Below are 17,732 nucleotides of genomic sequence, written 5' to 3'. Positions count from 1 at the left end.
ACACTTAATATGTCAATATGTTAAATCTATAGTGTTTTTTTAAAAAAATGTAATTAAATACAATTTAATTACATTAAAAGAAAATAAAATAAATAAAATGTCCACCCTATTCTACATAAATACACACGTAACTCATACACGAACTATTTTAATGGATTTAAAAGCGCAAAGAAAAAACAGAACAAACAGTTTTATTAGTAAGTTTATTAATACAAATATGTATATGCAAATAAAAATTTTAAAAGATGAATAAAATGTGGTAACGTTATAAAAAAGTATACTTATTTAATTATTACCTCTAACAAAGCAACATAAATCAATTTTATTTATGCACTGTGTGGTTATCGTCCTCTAACGTGTAGCAAAGTTATTATAGAGATTACTGTATTGACTATAAATTGTCAAGTTGAACATATTATATTGTCATTAGAAAGTTCAGAGTCTAATATTTGAATAGATGGAAAATAACAGTATTTATACAACATAGTTGTGCTGAGTGGGATTGGTGAAATTGACTTTACAGTTAACCCTTGTGATGTGTTACAACGCAGGAGAATGAGAAGTTATAGCAAATTGCAAGCGTCAAAACCGATGATAATTATACATAACAGTAAATCTCATGAGACGTAGCTAACGAAATATGGTGAAGAAATGATTATCGAATGTTTTTGTTCGAATCCATAGGCGAGCCGCTACATATCCTGACCGGTAGGTGGCGGTATTGCAGCAGAATGTGTATTTACAAATCGCCGTTATGTCAAAGAAGAACAAAGACGCAAAAGAAGCAGAAGAAGAGTAGCTTTTTAACGCAACCATTCTTTATGTGTTTTCTTTTATGTACGATTTATATTTCATAATTATTAAGCGGTAAAATATTTTATATTTCTATAGTTTATATTTGTGTCGTGATAAGAGATTTAAAGAGCATGTATTGTTGTTTCCGGAAGTGCAGCAAACATCGAAAATTCTTCTTGAGTGGATATTATGAAGGTATTTAATTGTACAGGGGGGATATGTAATTATTCCTAATCTCTAACTGGTGGATTTATGAAGTCTTTACCGCACACACAGCAGCTTAAATCACGTCAGGGGTCAAAAACCTGTCAAACCCTCCGAAGATGTTCGGCTTCTCTCGGCTCTCAGCCGAAGGGAAAGTGGGCGTGGCTACGGGGGTCGTGTTCTTCTCCATGCTCATATCCCGAACCGTGCTATCGGAGCGCGTGGACATAGTTACGCGCTCGCGCTTGTTCCGGGCGCAATTTCTTCTGTTCATCAACTCCTTGCTGCTTCTCGGCTCGCTCTACATCTGGAAGCGCGCGGTGACGCGGCTGTGCGGCGCGAGACTTCCCTCCTCCTCCGCCGCGTCGGCACGCACCTGGTCGCACAGATGTTGGCGCGCGGCTGTGCTGCTGTTCCTCGCGCTCGCTCACTGCAGCTACCTGAGCATGTTTTACCTGGTGGGCACGGAACCGCACTGGCTGTCCTTGCTGAGCTTCAGCTGCCTGGGTGTTTATGTCATCCTGCTGTTCCTCCTCATGGTGTTCGGCTGCGCCAGCCGCGTTCTCCAGATGTTCTCCAAGGGTTCCGTGGTGGCGGTCAGCGGCTCAGACAGGCAGACGGTTCTCGCTATGGTGATGACCGCGCTGTTGGCCGTTTACGGGCTGTTAAACGCCGCGCAACCACCGCAGGTGGTGGAGGTAGAGATTCCTTTGGAGAAACTTCCGGCTTCGATGGACGGCGTCAAGCTGGTGCTGCTCTCAGATATCCACTTAGGACCAACAGTCGGGCGCTCACAGCTACAGCGCATTGTCACCATGGTGAATCAGCTAGAACCAGGTAACACAACGTTTAAGATTTAGGTGTTGGAGCTTCTGCTTCTTTCACGATGCCACCGACACCATGTTTCTTTTTTAAATATTGAAATATTTGTGGTGAGTGAGAAATCAGCTGATGTGTGTCGTGATGATGTGAAAGTGTTTTTTTTAAAAAAAAGGTGTGTGTATTGCTTTCAGACGTGGTGGTAATCGTAGGTGATCTGACCGACTCTCAGGTGACCCGTTTGAGGACCGCTGCAGAACCGCTGGCTCTCCTCCGACCTCGACTCGGCTCGTACTTTGCGACAGGTCAGAACTGAGCTCAGTGCAGAATGAGGAACCCGGTTTCCAGAAAGATTCACAAATAAACACTGTGCTCTGTCTGTGTGTGTGTGTGTGTGTGTGTGTGTGTGTTAGGGAACCATGAGTACTACACCGCTGACGTGGATGGCTGGTTCGAGTTCCTGCGCTCGAAGGGGATAGAACCTCTTCACAACAGTCATGCTCAAGTGTTCAGACCCGGACAGACGCAGGACTGGATCTGTCTCGCTGGGATCGATGACCTGGAGGCCAGCATGCTGCGGTGAGGTTTAGTCTTGATTATTTATTTCTCTTTTCATTCATATATCTGATTTATTTTTATCATAATTTTATTTTTATTGTGTGATCAAATTGGTCTGTGATAGATTTTTATAAAACAAATTCTGTGGGGTTTTTTTTTTTTTTTTTTTAAAGAAGCAACCATTTTGGATATTCTAGATGTCTTATCTGGTGTCTTATGGAGAAATGAAGAGAAGAGGGGGGAAATATTTCAGGATATTCACTTACTCATGACAGGAGAGAGAGAGAGAGAGATAGAAGGAGGGAGAGAAATGGGTAGAGGGAAAGAGAGAGAAACTGAGAGACAGAAAAAAAGGAGATGGATGGAGAGAAATAGAGCAGGATGGAGAGAGAGACAGGACAGACAGACAGATGGATAGGGGGAAAGAGAGAGAGTGTGAGGGAGTCTTCCATCTTAAACTAACTTTGATATCCACATTTTTAGTCTCTCTGTCTCTTTCCAAGTTCTTCTTTACTGTTGTTTTTTTCCTGAATGAACCGGACAGCATTTTTTTGGTGTTAACTTATTATCTACGTGTGCATTCACATCCACGAGTCTGTTTGTCAAGTCTGAATCCGAGTGAAATCGATTCCTTTGATTCGTTTGCAATTCGAGTTGGTTTCATACACGGGTTTCTTCAAATCTCCAGAACACGTGGCGTTGACGAAAAAATATCAACCCAAAAAAACCCCCAAAAAAACGCTGCAACCCAAAACACATGGTATGTTTGATTCACTTCCTGCAGCGAGTCGATTCAGAGTCGACTCACATTTCTCGCTTGGAAGTGGATGGGGGATCTCCTCGGACCAGCGTGACATCGTGGTGTTCTAAAGAAACGCTCCGAGGAGGAGAACACACCAGGGTTATGTTCGAACTCACTAAACAGTCTGTATGTGAACGCACACTAAGAGTCCTGACACCAATTCCAATTTCAGAAGCTCATTTGAACGTGTACGATACGATACGATTCGTTCAGAACCTGAGGCAGACCTCGTGTTCATTCACGATTAATGATAACGACGTAGAGAAGGACTATATTAAAAGGATCAGCGTTACGGACAAATCACCTTCTCAGCCCGTTAAGTTTATTTTTTTATACAACAGCTGTCTGTCCTTTTTTTTCAGTAATAATCCTATTAAATCGATGCATCGGTACAAATCGTCGGCTCGTGACACCACTAGTGTGAACAGTAATCATGTCGGTGCTTTTCTTCGGTTTCAGGTATCCTGGTCATGGGATGGATGTTGAGAAAGCTCTGAGCGGTTGCAGTGAAGAACGTCCGATCGTCCTCCTGGCTCATCAACCTCACGCTGCTAAACAAGCGCTCCAGCAAAGACCAGACATCAACTTAGTGCTGTCAGGTACTCGTTCTGATCACACCTCACTTCACACACGTTCTGCCTGGATCATCTGTCTGAGATTATTCATTATTCATTTATCCTGAGATTATATATTTATTATATAATTATATATATATATATATATATATATATATATATATATATATATATATATATATATATATATATATATATATATATTATATATTTCTGGAAAGCTGCTTTTAGACAATGTCCATTGTAAAATGCGCTATACAAACAAAATGGAATCGAATTAGTAGTAGTAGTATGTAATTTAGATGGACGATTCATGTGTGAAATCAGATGTGCGTGATCAGAATTAACATTATGCATTATGCAGAATTAACAATTAGCATTATGATTATGTAATTCATTAATATTCAGTTGTATTGTTTTATTTTTATTATTCAATTATGATCACGCCTCATTTCTCACATTCTGCCTGAATCATCTAAATTACATTATTATTATTATTATTGTTGTTGTTGTTAAATTATTTACTGTTAATTAACAGATTCATCAATGTGTTTATTTAATTACACTCGTTTTAGTTGATTATTAGCATGAATGTTATTTCAATAATTTATATTTATTATATGATACATTATTTAATTATTATTAAACGATCTGAATGTAATCTGTACATTATGATAATGATAGTATAATGATATTGAAAATATCGGGGAGGTTTATGAACCAGAGAAACTAACCATGAGCCCTAAAATTTGATTTCACCCAAATTTCCTTCTTGAAATTTGTATTTATTTATGTTGTTTTTAAATGACAATCTGCCTGTATGTCTGTGCAAAATATTCTGCATTTATATGTTTGATGCTGTGTTTAGGTCACACTCATGCTGGTCAGCTCTTCCCTCTGACGCTCCTGGCGTTCCTGGTGAATCCGTACTTCTGTGGACTTTACCGCATCTCGGAGCACACCACCATCTACGTTACTCCCGGAACGGTTTATTACGGCATCCCGATGAGAATCGGCAGCCGTGCAGAGATCACACAGATCACACTGAAATCTGCCTGAGTGCACACACACACAGATACACGTTTGATTGAATGCTAGAAAATGCTACTAAAATAACAGCACTTTGTATTTTAAATAATTGGTTTAAAGTTTGTATGAATCATAACCCGTAATATGATGACAGTCAGAACAATTTGTTGTCTACATTTATCACCACATTATATTCATTCATCTTCAGTAATTTGTAAAAGGCCTAACCCAACATTCATGCTAGCAAGCGACAAAGCCACAGGCGATCGTTCTTTTTCTACATACGTACATGATGCAGTGTGCGATTTCAGAGACAAAGCAAAATGAGATTTTCTAAATTATATGCGAATTAGGTTTGGTACAGTAAAGAAGCGGCAGATTCAAACGGCTCAGATGAGTCCTCGAACCCAATCCTATGGCGCTCGTGGTCTGGCGTTTCTTCAGTTCCATGTGCACAACTTTGGTTCCTACCTGCAATTAGTGTTGTTGGTAAATGAGACCTTTAGGTGTACTCGTGTTCAACGCTCGTGAATCGAAGAGGGCTTTGGCTGAACGCGCGTTGTGATGACGTCACCTGACGTGTCTCGGCTCAAATCTGTGGTAAATTTTGAAAAAATTGCGAGGTCTTTTGAATATTGCGGCGTTTCTTTGATTACGCGTTAATATCTGCGATCGCAAAATCGCTAAATCCTGGAGGGACTGACTTATAAGTGTGGTTTCATCCTCTCATTAAATGTGTATAGAGATATTACAAAGAAAAATAAAGCTTAGAAGGATGTAGCATTGATTGTTGGTGCATCTGTTGAGTGTATGGTACGGTTAGCGTTAGTACGGCTTAATACTGAGTGTATGGTACGGTTAGTACGGCTAGCTCGTTTTGCTAATCTAGTGATTTGTCACTTGATAGTGTGAATGTAAGGGAACACGGTGGCGCAGTGATGGAGTGCGCAGTGTTGCTGTCTTCGATCCTGAGCTCTATGTTCTCCTTGTGGGTTTCCTGCAGGTTCTCCAGTTTCCTCCCAACTCCCAGAAATATGCTTGTAGGTGGATTGGTGATGCTAAATTGCCCGTAGCTGTAAATGTGTGCGCGTGCATGGTATCCTGTAACAAACTGGCGTCCCATCCAGAGTGAATTCCCACCTCACGCCTAGTGTTCCCGGGATAGACACCGGATCCACTGTGACCCTGACCGTGATGAATTGTTTACTGAAGATAAATGAACGACCATTTGTTGTCTCTCACATCATACAGTTTCATCAAATTTCCATTACTTTACCTTCGATAAAAATGAATGCCAATAACATTCCAGTAATTTGTGTTAGAATGAGCCCGGATCATTTTTTAGGATTACAGAATGTTCTATCAGTCACCGATGCTATAGTGAACCACAAAAAGTACCCTTTATGTTGTCACACACAGGTCTAATTCTTGAATCAGGGTTTCTAGTGTGTAGTTAGGATTATGTGCCATTGGTTTGATTTGTAGGATATGGTTATGGGTTATTATTGCTGACTAATTAAACAATATTCAAGTAATTGACTCAATTTTCTGAAACAGAAGGCAGACAGCAAACACCAGAGCAATATAGACACATGGACAAACCCTTCAAATGCTTCTCAGTAAGGGTAGTTTGGTGATTCCAGTCCCAGAGCTTGTTAGCTAGCCGGTTAACATTAATATTAGCAGTGAAGATTTACGAATAATGCCGGTTTTAGACCGTAATTTTAGCTGCGTTTTAATATTACTCGTCACATTGTACGAGATCTTAATAAACTCTGTTCTGAATTCTATAACACACTGTGTGATAGCATGAGTTCTCTAGATTATATGAAGAAGATCCTCTAACGATAGACCTGCGATTAAATGAAACCACTATGTACGACACTGCTTACGTCATCAATCAGCGTGATACGGAAATCATAAGGAGGTGTTTTTCTGTCTATTAGCAAGTTTCGTTCAGGTTTCTCCACCACCACTACTGTATCTGTCCCGTGAATTGGGTGTCCTGATGTTGATGAATTTTATACACGCATCGCAGCAGCACTCACACTGTTAGAACTTTGTCGTCAGCCATCTTTCTCCGTGGCACTAGATCATGACAAGTTCATACTTGACATTTTGTTCCTTTTATGACCTTTTACTGTGTTTTATAGGCTACAGTACGGCATTTGAACTGTATGAATGTAGACTTAACTATTTTTAAAGCAGCACAAATGAGGGTTCAGCGTGTGTGACCTAGTTAATTTTCCAAGTTCATAAATTTCAAGTGTGGATGAAGGATAGATTTTAAACGAATGTACGTTGTTGTTCATTTAAATGTGTCTTAAGTTAAAAGGTAATAAAGTTAATAGAGCCCTGGGAAAATGAGTCCTGACTACATAAAACCTTTAGAAATGTTTCTTTAATGTGTGTTAACAGAATATTGAACTGGGGAACATAGGAATTACAAATATGTACGTAAATATTTATAACTTTACCTCATGTCAGCTAGCTGGATAACGTTTATTTGAATGATTATGGACATTTTGGAGACTTTTGTCAAATTTATAAAAAGGTTCTCTTTGAGTAAACTTATTTTGCAGAAATTACTTATAAATGTTATTTACATGTCGTCATTAAATACGTGAGAGGTTTTATTGCTTAAAAGCATAAATAATTGATATAGAAACGTGACTTAAAATTCTTTCAAAATTCCTGTCACGTTAGCATTAAGCTAACAACCAGCTCGCTTCAAAATGCCCGCGACCTCCATATATGGACTCCTACGCTCCACCTCTGTGTCGATAAAGACACGCCCCCTCAAAGCGGCTGTTATTTATATATGCATATATATATAATGTGTGTAACTCCTTATGCACCACGTGTTGGCTCTAAATATGGAGTTATATTACAGAATAACTTTCTGCAACTGGTGATGTGATAAATGTCATTTAATATTTCATAACTGCTGCAAATCTATCAGGGTTGAAACGCTAGGAAAGTGATGCATGTAGTTTGAGAAAGAGAAAAACATAAACAGTCTTATTTCTCAGGTGGAGGTGGTGCTTTCTTTTTAACTGCCCGCAGTATGGCTTGTTGGACCACCGGGTACAGCTTGTGGCAGCCCTCCACGCAGGTTCTGACGGCCGCCGTTAATGTGTCCTCGCGCATCTCGCCGTCCGCCTGCAGCCCGGAAATCTGGTTCAGGTTGGGGAGAAGCGCCACCGCGACGCGGCCCTGGTTCTCCCCCGCGCCGCTCTGCTCCTCCGCCAGGTCGGGGTCCACGAGGCACCGCTCTCCGTCCTGCCTCAGTGCGCAGCCCAGCACCGTGTCGTACATCTCGATGCCGGCGTCCGCAAGCGCCATGGACGCGCACGTGACCGCGTGCGCCAGGACGGAGCCGTCGTTCTCCAGCACCACGACGTTCACGTCGACCTGGGCGCGCGGGTAGCGGTGCAGGCACGCGCCGGGCTGCAGGCTCTCGGCCAGCGCCGCGGACAGGTCGCGCTCCTCGGCGTTCTGGATCCACGCGCCGCGCTTCGGGCAGGAGAACGGCGCCAGGCGGAAGTCGCATACGAGGCGCCCGCTTTTCATGTCGGTCTCGTCCTTGCGCTCCGTTTCGCGCGGACCGTACACCGAGCAGATGATCTTCGTGTTGCCGGCCTCGAGGTACGCAGAACCCTTGGCCTGGCTCACGAGTCCGCAGCGCGCGAATACCGGGCGAACATCACCGTTTCCTCGCACGCCCTGCCTCCTGCTGCTGCTGCTGCTGCTGCTGACTTCAGAAACCGGAGAAACAAATAATAAAGGAGATTGTGACAACTCCGGTCCACGGATACGTTTAGTATCTACCGGCATGTTTCACTTTGTGCACGTGAGCACGAAACCGGAAATGCGTACTGTTTTTTTTTTGTTTGTTTGGGGTTTTTTTTTTGTTTAAACCGTGGCTTCCTTTGATCATTATCGCCATCTACCGGACTGGAGTGTAACCTGTTTAACCGTCGGCAACAGTTGTGCTTATTTACAGTATAATAAAATCTGCTTAAAGGTGCAGTATTCACTAATTGTCATTTATTACAAGTAAAAAAAAAATAATGTGGGGAATTATTTACAAATGATTATAAACAAATGAAAAAACTACGTTAAAATTTGAGATGCAATTTAGCAATATTATGTTGCTGATTGTAATTACTACTGTAATAAATGACTGTAATTGCTAGTTGCTTTTTGCACCATCAGCCTACACATTCACAATAATTCTGCAATATTAACATTTATTCATTTGTTATTATTTGTTGCTCACCCTCTATTGTGAACTGTGCAATAATCCACTGATCACTTTTTCTGTATATAAACGAGGTGTTACTCATCTGTATATTCATATTTGTATTCATCTGTACGTACACTGAGGTGTTCATAGTGTACATATTATTATTATTATTATTATTATTATTATTATTATTATTATTATTATTTACTGTTATTATTATTATTTTTCTATTCCTATTGTATATATTTTTTAGACATTTTTTTCAATTCTATTCCTATTTAATGTGTATTCTTTCCTGTGTGTTTTTGTTTTGTGTGTAATTGAACTGCTGTAACGGGGGAATTTCCCCAGAGTGGGATCAATAAAGTTTTTTTTTATCTCATGTCTTTATTAGATACGTTCTGTCTAATGCAATCAAGATTTCATCAAGACCTGTTTTTGTTATTTGAACTCTTTTTTTGGTCAATGCACTTTCTAACTGCACACTATTTAGACAATCTGATGGCTAGTGTCTCTTTTACTTTACACGTTTACTGCCTCTGTTTTTTTAGTGCACTCCAGCCTGCCTACCTCACATTAGTACTTGTAGTATATCAGACATCGTTTAGTGTATATACTGTATATCCTAATATATATCCTACTCCACCGTGCAGTGCAATTTCCAACCAATTTATAACACTTTCTCTAACAGTAATGATGGCTTATCGTAATGAATGCAGGGTAAGAATGTCATAACTTCCGGGATTAATGTGCATATGGCAATAATAATAACTCTTGAATCTTGAATCCATCTCGTACTCATGGGACAGCGTTGCATTGTGTCCTATTAAACCCCCACCCAGGTGAGTCTGACTGACACGTCACGTGACTGCACTGACCCTAATTCTCACCTACATGAATATGTACGCACGTCGACGCTGAGAGCACGCGGTGACCTCTGCGTATAGCGGTGCGCTCGTGATCCGGACAGCCTACAGCGCGTGCTAAACGTCTTCAAATCAACGACTCACGAGCCGAGGGTCACGTCAGAAGTAGCAGATCTTTGCAACATTTCTCACCTGAGCGCGAGATTTTTTTGTGTGTGCCTTAAGTGCGTTATCCTGGAGCGCGCGCTCTGTGTAATGAAGAGCCGGTTGGCTGTTGGATGGACCGGACCTGACCGGACTGACTCCGCACGCGCACACCGCTCGCTGCCAGTGAAGTTAACTCCCCGGTCCTCAATCAGGTCGCAAGCGCCTCGGTGTCTCCGGTGGCGTCTCCGTCCGGTTGCATTCCCCCTACACCAACCCGGCCGTGGAGAGCTGAGCGCGTGGCAGCATGGAGGAACTGGCGCGTGAGAGCATCCGCAGCATCAGCCTGCTGTACAAACCGGCCCGAGGTACCGAAGCAGCACCGCGTCTCGGCTCATTCGGTGCAGTTTTCATCATGCTGAAGTCTGCACTCGGAGCCGGACTCCTCAACTTCCCCTGGGCTTTCGAGAAGGCAGGAGGTGTGAGCAGAGCCGTCAGTGTAGAGATGGTAAGCAAGTTCTCATTTCCTCCAAAGCAGAGTCCAAAACGCTTGTTAAATAAGCATGAATATTCATAACTATGCAAATTTATAAACGCCCCCCCCCTCACCGTGTCCTCCTGACAGCCTTCATTAGGCCTACTCAGACAATGTTACAGAAAGTTTACAGAATCAGAGTCATGATTTACATCTTGTTCTCACTGATTTGTTTTTTTTTTTTTTGACAGCAGGCAAACATGTAGAGCGTTACCATGACAACCACTGTACATACAACCATTCATTAGCAAAATTAGCACACACTATGCAGCTCCAGGTTATTCCGGATTCGATCCTGAGCTCGACTTGAGACCCTCGGGGTTCCCTGGTTTCCTCCCAGGTGAACTGGTTACAAAGTGTGAACTTTGTACTTTTGTCCTACACTAGCACTTTGCATCTTGTCACTTTATATATATATATATATATATATATATATATATATATATATATATATATATATATATATATATGTATGTTTACATATTTTTGTAATTATTCCTATTCCTATTCTATTTTTATTATTATTTCTATTATCGTTTTTATTATTATTATTATTATTATTATTATTATTATTATTATTTTAATTCTCCATCTATATTGATGCTTTGGCAATATTGTATGTAAACAGTCATGCCAATAAAGTACTTTCAACTGAAAGAGAGAGAGAGAGAGAGAGAGAGAGAGAGAGAGAAACCGGTAGAGAGAGAGAGAGAGAGAGAGAGAGAGAGAAAATGTACAAGAGAGTTTGAAAGAGAGAGAGAGTGTGTGTATGTGTGTGTACACTTTTCTCATTAGGGTGTAAATTGCATGCTGTTCTTCACATGCTGCTACTAAGAAAGTGTGTTTGTGTGTGTGTTTGTGTGTTTGTGTGTGTGTCACAAGCTATCTACACCATATATAACAAGCTATATGCAAAATAAACCATAAGAAAGAGAAGTGTGTTGTTGTTGTTTATAGTAAGAATGAAGGCGTAATCTCAATATAGATGTGTTTTTAAATGATATTGTAATCTAAAAAATAATGACATTCAATTATAATTATATGGATTTCATTTATTTATTTATTTTTATAAAAGAAACTGGACCAGATGCACACGCACTGTGCGGTCTGTAAACATTTATGTTCTCTAGAATCCAGTGGGGCAGTGGTGGATCAGTGGTTAAAGGCTCTGGGTGACTGATCAGAAGGTCAGGAGAAGGTCAAGCCTCAGCACTGCCAAGCTACCACTGCTGGGCCCTTGAGCAAGACCCTTAACCCTCAAGTGCTCAGGTGTATAAATGAGATGAATGTAAGTCGCTCTGGATAAGGGCGTCTGCCAAATACCAAAAAATAAAAAATCCATGTTGAAACTATGTATTAATTTTATTTGAGTTTAATTTTAGTAATCTTCATTAGTACGCAGCGTGGAGAGGAGGTTTGTATATTGTGTATTAGCACTGGGTCAGGGTCAGGTCTTTTCTCCTTCTCAGGTGTCTCTGATATTCCTGATCAGCGGCCTGGTGATCCTCGGGTACGCCTCGTCTATCAGCCGGCAGAACACGTATCACGACGTGGTGAGAGAAGTGTGCGGCCGCAGGATCGGTTATCTCTGTGAGATCTGCTTCGTCTTTAACCTCTTCATGATCTCTGTGGCCTTCCTCGTGGTGGTGCAGGACCAGCTGGAGAAGTGTAAGTGAAGTGGGGGGAAAGGGTGTGTGTGTGTGTGTGTGTGTGTGTGTGTGTGTGTGTGTGTTTCTTTTTACTCCGTATGAAAATCAGTGTAGTCGTGATGTGTCATTCACAAATGAGTCGACTCTTTGAGATGACTCTTTTAGCTGAATGCTGAGAGCCGACTTGCATATATGTGCCATGTTTATTTTATTTGTTTATTTTTTACATCTTTATTTCTATCTTTATCATCTTCGTAAGCCGTAATCCTCGAGATTAAAACATTAAAATATTTCACATTATGTGTAATGAATCTAGAATATATGAAAGTTCCACTTTTTGAATTAAAAAAGCTTCGGAAGGGCGGTACTAAATGAAAAAAATGAGATCTTTAAACAAAAATAACAATTTACACCGATCTTCCTGTTCAAAAGTTTACACCCCCCTGGATCTTAATGTATCGTGTTGCCTTCTTGAGCATCGGTGAACGTTTGCACCTTTTGTAATAGTCGTGTACGAGTCCATCGGTCTCGGATCGGATCTCGACATCATATAGTCGCTGTTGGAAAGGGGTGAAATATACAGAAGACGCTGGAAAAGTAAAGAATGTGGAGGACGTGGAGGATTTTTCTGAAGAACAGTGGGCGGTTTAACTGCTCAGGACAAAACAAGGGACTCGTGAAGAACTCTCACAGAACATACACACAGTCATTGATCATACAGGTAACGACACAGGATTAATAATCGAGCGTGTGTAAACTTTTGAACTGGTTCATTTGTGTAAATTCAGTTATTATTGTGTCTTGTGGACTAGATGTAAACATCTGCTATGTGAAATAGTTTATTCAGGGCAGGACTAAATAAAAAATGCAATTTGAATGATTCCTCTTTTCATTATTATTATTATTATTATTATTATTATTATTATTATTATTATTAAGCAGATTCTGCAAGGGGTATGTAAATGTATGACCTCACCTATATCTGTTCACATCCTCTTAATCATTAAGAATGGAGGGGGACCCCCAAATCAAATAAAGAAATGTGGTCAGGTCCACAAATTAGCAAATGATAAAGTGGAAATAAAAACAATGACATTTTCTGTCTCTTGTATAAACCTTCTAATCGTAGCTGATGGTCAAAAAATAATTCCGTTGCCGGTTTCTAATCGTGTTAAAGACGCGGATTCAAGTTGTATGCTTTAAAAGTTTCAGCGTTTCAGTTCGTTCATTTTTAATTGAGTATCTTTGTGTGTGTTTAGTGTGTTTGTCCTTATATGAAATGGTGACAGGAGCAACGGTGATGCAACATCACTGGTATACAGATCAGAGCGTCGCACTCTTCATCGTGTGCCTCGTCATCATCCTCCCTCTGTCCATCCCCAGAGAAATCAGCATCCAGAAATACACCAGGTATTCTATCAGAGGACGTTCTGTGAATTAATGGTTCTTCATGGCTGATTACAGTAGAAACGTGTGTGTGTGTGTGTGTGAATGAATGAATGAATGAATGCCTTTTATTGTCACTATACACATGTACAATGAAATTAAGAGCCACTCCTTTTTGTTCCGTGCAAACGTACATTCAATAAACAAGAAGAATAAACAGATAAATAAACAGATAAATAAACAAGATAAATAAACAAGATATTGGGGTGGATGGGGGAGGTGCTATGAAATGCACAGTTTTGAGACACTATATACATATGCTGTATGTGTGTGTGTGTGTGTGTGTAAAATGCAGTGTATTAGGAACCCTGGCTGCTACGTACCTCGGCGTGGCTGTAATTGTTAAATATTACCTGAAAGAGGAGCACAATGCAGATCTCCGTCCTCAGTGCACAGGGTGAGTCTGTAAAGGAGCCCAAGACAAGAAGGCTTGTATATAAAATATCATTTTCGTAAAAACTCCCTTAATAACTTTTTGTTTGTTTGTTTGTTTATATTCGATGTTAAAGAAATCTGTATAGTTTCTTGTAGTCGGCAGTGAAACGGCTCTGCAGGAGTTCAGTGGATGATGAAGCTTCCGAAGGGAAAAAACTACTTCGAAAACACTTCGTTCTGGTTTCTACATAGAACCTTTAAGTGACAGCGGAAGAACCCGTAAAGGTTCTCCGTTTGTTTGACCCTCAGCTCCATCAGCTTCGATTGTTTCACAAGGAGTTTTCCGTTGTTACCTGAACGAGGTCTTTAACAGCGCAGATCGATAACAGCTCAAAATTACTCTGCACAGTAGATAGGTTTCATTATTCATACATGAGTTATGTAAGTGTGTGTGTGTGTGTGTGTGTGTGATTATTTTCCTATTACAGCATGTCCCCATGTGTTTTATTCCTCTTTACCGACAATTTACCAACGATTACGCTATTCTATTTATTAATGACTGACCCATGGCGCATTGTAAAAGGTTTATTGTGCTGATTTGCTGTAGTGAATGTGCTGTTACTATGGAAACGAAAAGAGCGCACGCATTGATATAAACCTGAGCTACTGTCAGAGCTGCTGTTCTAGACAACTAATCAACACCTTCTGACCAATCAGAAAGAGTGTTGTGGTGTGATATGAGTTCATTCATTGCAAATCATTTGCGTTAAGGAATTAAAGCAGGTGATTACACTGAGATTAAAAATGAAAACGTCTGCGTCTGCGCTGCAGGTTGGACTCGTGGGCCTCCATGTTCAGCGTCGTTCCCACCATCTGCTTCGGCTTCCAGGTGAGATCCTGTTTTATGTTCACCTGGAGATGATTTATTTACACTTTCTCCTGGATATAGCTACTTTTCATGGTGATATTTATGGTGTGTGTGTGTGTGTGTGTGTGGTTCAGTGCCATGAAGCCTGCATTGCTATTTATAGCAGCATGGAAAACAAAAAGATCAGTCACTGGGTCTTCATCTCTGTAGTGTCCATGATCTTCTGTCTGCTCATCTACACTCTCACAGGTGAGTCAGCTGTAATGCCATTTCTAATGTCTCCTATATGACCTGTTGTGTCACCTGTAAATAACACTGTTTTAGAAGGTTAGAAGTTACTCTGAACATAATAACCGTCTCTTATCTGATGACAGGAGTGTTCGGTTTCCTCACATTTGGACGGAGCGTGGCGTCGGATATTCTGATGTCATATCCTGGAAACGATGTGGCGATGATCATCGCCAGGCTGCTGTTTGGGATCTCCATCATCACAGTCTATCCCATAATACTTCTCCTGGGCAGGTGCATATACAATACATGTATCTTCTCATCATGATTATGGTCTACCTTAAAATGCTATGAAATGTGCTGCAACACACACACACACACACACACACACGCACACACCGTGTTCTTTCCTCAGGACCGTCATCCTGGCGTTGGTGCTGCGTCACCAGGAGCGACGCGCCATGGTTACGGTGGAGTTCGAGTGCCGTTGTCGAGTGCTTCTGACCGTCCTGTGGATCGCCGTGACGCTTCTCATTGCTGTCTACGTTCCGGACATGAGTGACGTCATTAGTGTGATCGGAGGAATCAGCGCCTTCTTTATCTTCATTTTTCCTGGTGATATATTCACACACACACACACACACACACACAAACAAATGGCAAGAAATACAAAGAAAATGGGAATAATGATCAATTGAAACTGTTCTCTTACAGGGCTGTGTCTCATTTTCGCCATGCAGACAGAACCATTAGATCACAGATTAAAGTGAGTGATGATTTGACATTACATACATTCCCGTGTAGCTATTAGGGGATTCGTTTTTACAGAAATAAACACTGGTGTTGTTCAGAAGCAAGCGTAATTCCCTGTTAATAGCACTGCATTTCACTTTCATCACTGCGTTGCAGTCGTGCCACAGTGAAATGCGATCGCTGTCCAATCACAGCCGTGAGCAGTACTCAGGAGGCGTGGCTTCTGAAAGCACTTACGGAACGAGCTCTCATCCTTTCCTTTTTCCTACTAAATTGAACCCTTATTCATGACACTTTCTCGCATCGTTTCTAAAACCTAATAAAATAGTTTGCGTTAATTGATATGAATGAAATACTCACACCAATGAATCGGTGAAATGATGTAATCGAGCGTCTGTGCTGGCGTCCTTCGTATGGTTTCTCTTACCGAGTTAGCGTGGAGGATCGATGGAGGATAATATGCACCTCTGACACACATTCAGTGTGATTTGCTTTTCTGTCTGACCTGGAACCTCCTCTGTAAGCTCTGACCTTGTCTGTCACTATTAAACGTCGCGGTGTTTGTTTGTTTTTTCACAGGATGTTCCTGACAGGATGGGGCGTCATCACTGTTGTCGTTGGAGCCTTCATCTTTGGCCAGAGTACCACCGTCGCTGTCATGGAGTTCAAACACAAGGCTTGATCATCATCATCATTATATTATATTATTATTATTTTATTAATTACAAAATGAATAAAGACAGGGTTTATCTGATGCTGATGCTGGAGGAATTCGTCCTACTTACTTACCTCCATCATCCACATTTTTACTGTTTCCGAGTAGAAATAATGAGCAGTTTAATCAGGTTTAATACATTTAATTAAATTGTCTAACATGAGAATATATTTAGCTAGCATTGGATTGAGTATTAATACGAGAGTTTAAATTAGCCCACTGTCAGACGTTTCCTTAAAAAAAAATAAAAGAAGATTTTAACTCACTGATTGAGGATAGTTTTTGATTGGATCCAGCAAAACGCTCAAAACATTTTATCTTTTTTAAAACTGTTGTTTTACATTACACAGTAAAAACCTGTGGTGAAAGGTTGCCATTTTGGAAGGTGGAATTCATTGTAATTGTAAGCTGTGTTAGAATATTTTTGTCGTTTGTCATTATTATTATTATTATTATTATTTATGCCATTGATATTGATACTGTATATAATAAAAGAAAAGTTCTAAAATGTCTATACTGTGACAATTTTTTATCAAATGTGTGAAAGAAAAATAAAAAAGGATTTCCAGACCCATGCTGTTTTTTGTTTTTTTTAAAGCTATGTTCTTGGTCAACTTGCTGGTCATCGTCTACGTTATTTCTTAAGTGTAATGAACATTTAATTCATGAAATCTTGCTGTCAGGTTCATCTACAAGTTTCGAGACAATATGAAATTGTATGATTGTTATTTATTTCAATTTGCGATTCTTTCACCTCGAACCTCAGGCTGTAAATCTGACACTATTTCATGACCATATGAATTCGTCTCTTTCTATTGGACACCAATAGAATTCATATTACATATACATATACAGAATTCATATTACATATACAGAATTCATATTACATATTACATATACATATACAGAATTCATATTACATATTACATATACATATATAGAATTCATATTACATATTACATATTACATATACAGAATTCATATTACATATACAGAATTCATATTACATATTACATATACATATACAGAATTCATATTACATATTACATATACAGAATTCATATTACATATTACATATACATATACAGAATTCATATTACATATACAGAATTCATATTACAT

At 40.1% G+C, this 17,732-nt stretch overlaps 3 protein-coding genes across 4 annotated transcripts; 2 read left to right on the top strand and 1 right to left on the bottom strand.

Moving 5' to 3' along the window:
* The first annotated feature begins 523 nt into the window (after window positions 1–523).
* Window positions 524–7,146, top strand: tmppe (transmembrane protein with metallophosphoesterase domain). Of its 2 annotated transcripts, XM_053634747.1 has the most exons (6): window positions 524–990; window positions 1,072–1,836; window positions 2,013–2,123; window positions 2,232–2,397; window positions 3,638–3,777; window positions 4,622–7,146. In XM_053634747.1, the coding sequence occupies exons 2-6, from the start codon at window positions 1,119–1,121 to the stop codon at window positions 4,810–4,812; spliced, it is 1,326 nt and encodes a 441-aa protein (XP_053490722.1). In that variant the 5' UTR covers window positions 524–990; window positions 1,072–1,118; the 3' UTR covers window positions 4,813–7,146. The 2 variants fall into 2 exon arrangements, with proteins under 2 accessions (XP_053490722.1, XP_053490721.1); XM_053634746.1 differs by having other exon boundaries at window positions 524–1,836.
* Window positions 7,147–7,190: 44 nt separating this feature from the next.
* Window positions 7,191–8,783, bottom strand: exosc6 (exosome component 6). The gene has a single exon (XM_053634748.1). The coding sequence runs from the start codon at window positions 8,617–8,619 to the stop codon at window positions 7,804–7,806; it is 816 nt and encodes a 271-aa protein (XP_053490723.1). The 5' UTR covers window positions 8,620–8,783; the 3' UTR covers window positions 7,191–7,803.
* Window positions 8,784–9,128: 345 nt separating this feature from the next.
* slc38a8b (solute carrier family 38 member 8b) lies at window positions 9,129–16,905 on the top strand. Its single transcript, XM_053634750.1, has 10 exons — window positions 9,129–10,549; window positions 12,046–12,244; window positions 13,485–13,635; window positions 13,967–14,068; window positions 14,878–14,935; window positions 15,049–15,163; window positions 15,289–15,436; window positions 15,558–15,757; window positions 15,857–15,908; window positions 16,475–16,905. The coding sequence occupies exons 1-10, from the start codon at window positions 10,349–10,351 to the stop codon at window positions 16,575–16,577; spliced, it is 1,329 nt and encodes a 442-aa protein (XP_053490725.1). The 5' UTR covers window positions 9,129–10,348; the 3' UTR covers window positions 16,578–16,905.
* Window positions 16,906–17,732: the final 827 nt, after the last annotated feature.

Source organism: Ictalurus furcatus, chromosome 10, assembly GCF_023375685.1.
Source record: "Ictalurus furcatus strain D&B chromosome 10, Billie_1.0, whole genome shotgun sequence".
Classification (NCBI taxonomy): Eukaryota; Metazoa; Chordata; class Actinopteri; order Siluriformes; family Ictaluridae; genus Ictalurus; species Ictalurus furcatus.
Note: the sequence above shows the minus strand (reverse complement) of the source record. Positions and strands in the feature narration are given on the sequence as shown.